This window comes from Nycticebus coucang, chromosome 2 (assembly GCF_027406575.1).
Source record: "Nycticebus coucang isolate mNycCou1 chromosome 2, mNycCou1.pri, whole genome shotgun sequence".
NCBI classification, from domain to species: domain Eukaryota; kingdom Metazoa; phylum Chordata; class Mammalia; order Primates; family Lorisidae; genus Nycticebus; species Nycticebus coucang.
Window position 1 is genome coordinate 13,396,999 of NC_069781.1, and position 6,000 is coordinate 13,402,998.

The following is a 6,000-nucleotide window of genomic DNA, read 5'->3' on the forward strand; positions in this document are numbered from 1 at the left end:
TTAGTTAAATTGCTGAGCTGATGATTCAGGTATTTTACAACATAAAGTAAATGAAGCTGAATTTTTGTTGCTTTAATAGGTTTGATAGTATCCTTGAAGCTCTTTATTTAGCACAGATCATACTCTCAAGGAACTTTAATTCTGCATTATGCAAAAAAAAAAATTAGCTTTTCTTTTTGAAGATTGAAAGAAACCTGATTTCAGAGTGAGTTTTAAGGAAGACTGAGCTTGTCCTCAAAATGTACAACTTGTTTATTCGACTATTTTCTGAGCGTCCACGTGTTTAGTGTGTAAAATTTGAAAACGTCCTTAGTGCAGCGTAGTGGACTCTTATCCCGTTTGCAGCATATTCCCATCTTCTCATCTGGAAAATTAAATCTGATTACAGCTTGGATTAACATTTATGGTTGTGGGGAGGAGGAGAAGATAGTATCTTAAACTCCATGAAAATGAACAATGAGATTATATCATTGTTAGCTAATGTTAAAGCCTTGCCTTTCCTAGGGCTGATTTTTGTAATTGTAAGCTTTTAAATTGGTTTAGTATTTTATCTCTTATTGACTGAAACATCCTAGAGATAATGCTTGGGTGAATTCAATCATGAAATATAATGTTTTCTGCCTAGGATTTTCAAAGTGAAAGCAAAGTAGATTCCTGTTGTTAGCGGCTACATTTGCAGTTTCCCTTAAATTTCCTAAAAGAGCTCCAGTTATAGAAGATAATGAATGACATTTGGTTAGTATGCAGTTGTTATGCATTTCATGCAAAATGAACTCAGTGTATTTTAAAATAATCAGTTTAAAAATATGTCATACCTTGACTCTTCAAATGGAGTCATTGGTGTGACAAGGAAACAGGAAAATAATTTAATAAGGTCTGTGAGTGTGTGTACATACCCTAGTTACTGATGAACAAATAAGCCCTCATACATAACCACAGTACTTTTATGAATTATTTTGCATTTCTGTTGTAAAAGATCTGTCTACCACGTTTTCTAGGAACTTTAAGCCTAAGGCAGAACTTAAGGTTTTTGGAGCCTGTGTAAAATAATTTATAGCACCTTTCCAGTAAGTCTTGCCCACACTCTTATTCTATTAATTAAACATCCTGTGGCAGTCTGGTATATCTTAAAGATTTCAAAGTATGTACAGTAGAAGACTAGAAAACTTAAGACTGTTGAGATTGAAGAAAACTAGCCTTTCTTTAAAACAAGAAACAAAGTAAGTCATGTTCGTTTTGGAGATCAGTTTTTTGCTGCTGTTGAGACACAGCGTTTTAAATGTGGTCATGTTCTGTGCCTGACTGAGAATGTGTGGCTGGGGATCCTATACTGTGAAAAGGCTGTTTTAAATATGGGGATACTGCTTCTGGTCTTCAAAGAAAATGGTGCACAGGTTTCTGTGGAGACAGATCCTTCGATAGCCATAGTGCTGGAGCATCACCTGGCCTGTTTGGTTGGTTAGGAGATGTGTGGACTGTTGTTGGCGAGGTATTTTAAATGCAACGTTTTGTTGTAGCTGAAAAGTATTTTCCTGGGCGATAATGAAATTGATTTTTAAGTTTGTAAGGCTCTTATTCCTCAAATCAGAAGAAAGTTACTGGAGAGGGGAAGGTAAGGAAAGAAGATTGTGCTGTGTACCACTGTATTATGCTCTTAATTTTCTGTCAGGTGGAGGATTCTTAGTGAAAGACCTTGACATGTGCTGATAACTCTATTCTGACTGCCAGTTGCCTAAGCACATTATGTTACCTTTTCCATGGTACTCTTCTCTGCAGATATTTCTGCGTTGAAAGTTAGCTGTTTGGTGACACTACATTTGGCGGTGAGCTTATGAATGTGAGAAGGTATTTTGGAACACTAGCAATTACGGCATTGGTGGTGGATAAAGAAATAGATATATAAATATTAGACCGATGCACAGTTTTCCAGTGTATGTTATTTTCCATATAAAGATATAGAACATTTCATAAAATGTTCCCAGACCATTTAAAACTCAAAGAAATGCAGCTGACGCAATGAAATACATAGAGTACTTGTAAAAACATACAGACACGCAAGTGGATTGCTGCCAGACAGAAAATTTAAAGGCGGTTTGCTTAACGGCAGGGTGCTAGATTTTGTACATGTGCCATGCTGAAGCTGTTAGTAAGGCTGGTGTTGTGTTGCTTGAGAAAAGCAGATTGTATTTGGACCTTTTTAACTCAGATGTTTCTAATGTCGATATTTTGGTGACATTATGGCTTTGTGATTGACTCAACGTGAAAAAAGATTTCAACCTCCTGCATAAAAGAGACATTTGAAGAAAAGTCAAGCAAATTATTTGTAGTTTTTGTGTTAATTTTTACAAAATGGCTTTCAGATAGTTTTAACTATCAGACTGGATCTTTGAGCTAATTGAATGGAAGTTTATAGGTTGGACTTTGGTTTAAAAAGCATTGCTTTCTGCTTCTGACCTTTTTTTTCTTTTTAAAGTACTGTATTGCTTTAGAGAATGTTAAGGACACATGAAGTTTGTTTTTTGTAAACATCAGGAGCCTTAGTGAAAAGCAATTAAAAGTTTTATGCTTGAATCATAGTAAATAATAATGCATGTGTTAATTTGGAACGTTATTTGGTTAAAATACGGGGACCTCATTTTAGGGATAGTCTAAGGACAGTTGAAGGAAATTCATTGGTGGTGTTAAACGTTGCCTACCATAGAGGCAGTGTTTTTAGGGTGTAGTTTTGAACGGTCTCCATCTTGGCATTCCATGGCCATCTTTGCCTTCAGCGTGTTAAGATAGGTTGATTTTCCTTTTCATCCATTTTCCTTTTCTTTTTTCAACTTTATTATATTGTATATATAAATGAAATGTATTTTTAAAATGATGAGTTTCTTATTAATATAAGTTGTTATTAATGTAGTACAATTAAAGAGGTTTAAGAACCTTCTCTCACCTAGATAGAAGAAACTTTTTCTTTTAATTGAAGAATACACTATGAGTTTTGGTTTCTGATCCTTTTCCCTTCACAAAATGGCAAAAGAAAAATAGTCTTTGGTTTTATTTTCTTTGGCATTTGCTTCCCAAGAAGCACAAACTATACTCCAAGACAGAGGACACGATATCAAACATTTACATGTGAGCTATTTCTGAATGAAGTTTTCTAGTTGAAGAATAAGTGTTAACCACATGTCAATTGGAAGAAAAAGAATAAGGCTTAGATATTTTTTGTGGTTTTCCCAACCTATGTTTTATTATGTCCCTCAGTGGCTTAGAGTTGCATTTTTTTGGTCTCTAGGCCAGATTTGAAGTTATTTATATATGTTCCAGGAATTATAGCTACTGCCTTCTTTTTGTAGGCTCCCCTGTTCCTCTTCCTTCACTCCCCCTTCACCCCTATTGCACACTCTCAGAGGTTTGTTAGGCAACAGGCTGCCCCTTTCTTTGTATCCTACTGGCAAATTCTTCTCTGCAGGCCTAGTAGTTTTCCTACCACACTGTTAGCACCCTCTGGCCTCTGTCCCAGCAAGGGCCAAGTCCTTCAGGCTGAAGACAGGCAGCAGCAGCTTCATCTGGCCCACTGGGGCAACCCTGAATTGGTATTGCAGGGATATTACTCCAGAATTCTAATAGTCACAGTCTAGACAAGTCATTGGTGCTTTCCCAGAAGCTGAAGATGAGGGTAAAGGAAGACACTGATCTCCACTTTTAAGCCTATCATAAGACACTTCAGGAGGTAAAGTAGTTTGCAGAGAGCTCCAACTTTTTTGCATCACACATTTTGCGAAGTGCTGCTTGTGGTGTGACCTTTGGAATAGTCCTACTTTTGTTGCTCATCTTGAGTTTTAAAGAGTAACATCCATGGGCTTTAATGACTTGAACACTGGTCTGTTAGGATTCAAATGCAGTATGTGACAGACCCTTACTGTTTTCTTTTCTTGATTTTTTTTTTTTTTTTTCCCCACTGAAGAACAATGAACTCCGATTCTGTATTGTGATTTGGAGAGTTTTAACTTTTACATGGATTTACTTTCACAGAGAAGTAAACCAGTATTTTAGTGTGGTTTTTAAAAATACCTATGAAAAGCGAGAAGAACACATTGTGATCACTGTTAGAGGGGAGACCCTCACATACTGTGCTTTTCCATAAGCCTTTGGAATTGATATATGATTCCTCTAATAGATATTATTCTGATCACTCCCCTTAATGTGTCTCTGAGGAATCAATCTTTTTATTAGAAAAGGTTGAATGTTTTTCTGATCAATAGTAAGTGAAGTGCTAATAGCTTATAATTAGTTCACTTCTTTATTGATTTAGAGAAGATGGCATTGGATTATCTTGCAATTATAATTTAAGAATAAAGTGATCCCGTCAGTAATTCCATTTTTAATAGATGGTCGTGAAAGGCATTTTTACTTGTGTATTTTTATAGTTTTTGAGCAAATCTAAATATGTGAGGTGGGACATCATTTCTGATATATTTTGTATACCCTGATAAGCCAAAAGCATTGATTTTGTTTTGAAGAAAATTTCATCTTATTTTATCTGCATTTTCAAAGAGTTCATAAGCATTTGGGGAAAGATATATTTGTAAAAGTGGTTGAGTTTTGCATTTGTTCCTTGAAAGAATTCTTCCCTTATTCCCCCCACTCCCCCAGTGTGAAACCGGTGCCTAAGATGGTTTCTCAAGCACACATCTGTAACTATGGAAAGGAGGCTTCTGATTAGAGAAGAAAAGTCAAGCAGGTTTAAGACTCATTTTCTCTGGAAAAATGTATTGAAGGCAATTTGCAGCTGGCAAGATTTTTGCATTAGGTAATAGTCTAAAGTTAACAGTAGCACCAGGTCTTTAAAATTTTTCTTTTTTGTATTTCTGGAGGAGGGTAATGGGAGTGCCTTACTGAGTCCTTCCTTGTGCTCATCAACATAGCAGCCTCAGCTGCCCCCCTTGGATCCCCTGCCAGGGCTGCTATCATCTTCTGATCAAATATTAATGTGTGATCCTCTGCTTGCTCACTAATCCAAAGCCAATTAATATTATCTGTCAATTATTTACAGATCCTGAGGTGCAGAGGCAATTCCCGGAGGACTACAGTGACCAGGTTCGGAATGCGTAATTAATTTTTTACATGACAAAATTTATTTCAGAGTTGTTCAACATATTATTACTGTTCTTTTTACTGAAAGAGATAAATGAATTTTTAGAAGGGAAGAAAAGCAGTAATTAGGAACCAAAGACAAAAAGTAAAAGTAGGATTGAAAACATTGGTGCTAGATTTGGGGTATTACCTTCAGGGGGTAAATGCTCAGAAAGTAAGGAAGAAAACCTGCCACAAATTTCCCTTCTCACTTTGAGGTGTGTTCCCGGCTGCAGTTCATCATGATGTCCTTTTTGGATTGCCTGTGAACTTTTTTATTCTAATGCTATTTAAGCAGTCCAGAAACACTGTAATAAAAGGGTGAGGAGGATGGACGTTGGTGACATTTTTCTGGATTTTGAAATAGATAATAAACTATGTGTTCTGTTAATACTGGAAGGAGAAGATGCTCATGTGGTAACGGTCTTGAGGGTGAGGGCAGTTCTGGTAATGAAAGTGGAGGTTGGTTGGTTGGTTGGTTCTTCCAATCCAAATTCTGGGCATAGAATGGAGTGGAAGGAACTATTATATATTGTATGTATTTGCCTGTTCTATAAGTATAATAAATTATTTATTTGATTCACAAAATAGTGCTGCAGTACGTATGTTGCTCTCCTCTCTACCATTAGCTCTAGGTTATACGTTCAGGATTCCAGTTTCTGTCCTGAGAAATATTGGAGCTGTTTTGTAACTTTGGGGGGCACCTTACAAATATGTACTTTTAAAAGCAGTTTTGAAATAAAAACATTCTTGATTACACTGTATAAGACAACTTTATAAAAACCTTTCACATGTGGGATATTATAAACAAAAAGTAGTCTCTGAAGTACATCCTTTTAATTTTTTCTGTTTAAAGTCTTTGAATCAGGATAATTATGA

The 6,000-nt window shown here is 36.0% G+C and overlaps 1 protein-coding gene across 9 annotated transcripts in view; it reads left to right on the forward strand.

Annotated features, from left to right (window-relative positions):
- DENND1A (DENN domain containing 1A) overlaps positions 1-6,000 on the forward strand; it is a 536,096-nt gene that overhangs the window by 139,507 nt on the left and 390,589 nt on the right. For 7 of the 9 annotated variants that reach the window (XM_053562903.1, XM_053562912.1, XM_053562946.1 and 4 more), the window contains one exon: positions 5,042-5,085. The exons of the other annotated variants lie outside the window; for them this stretch is intronic. In XM_053562903.1, coding sequence (XP_053418878.1) covers positions 5,042-5,085 — 44 coding nt within the window. The remainder of the gene's footprint in view (positions 1-5,041; positions 5,086-6,000) is intronic. 9 annotated transcript variants of the gene reach the window in all.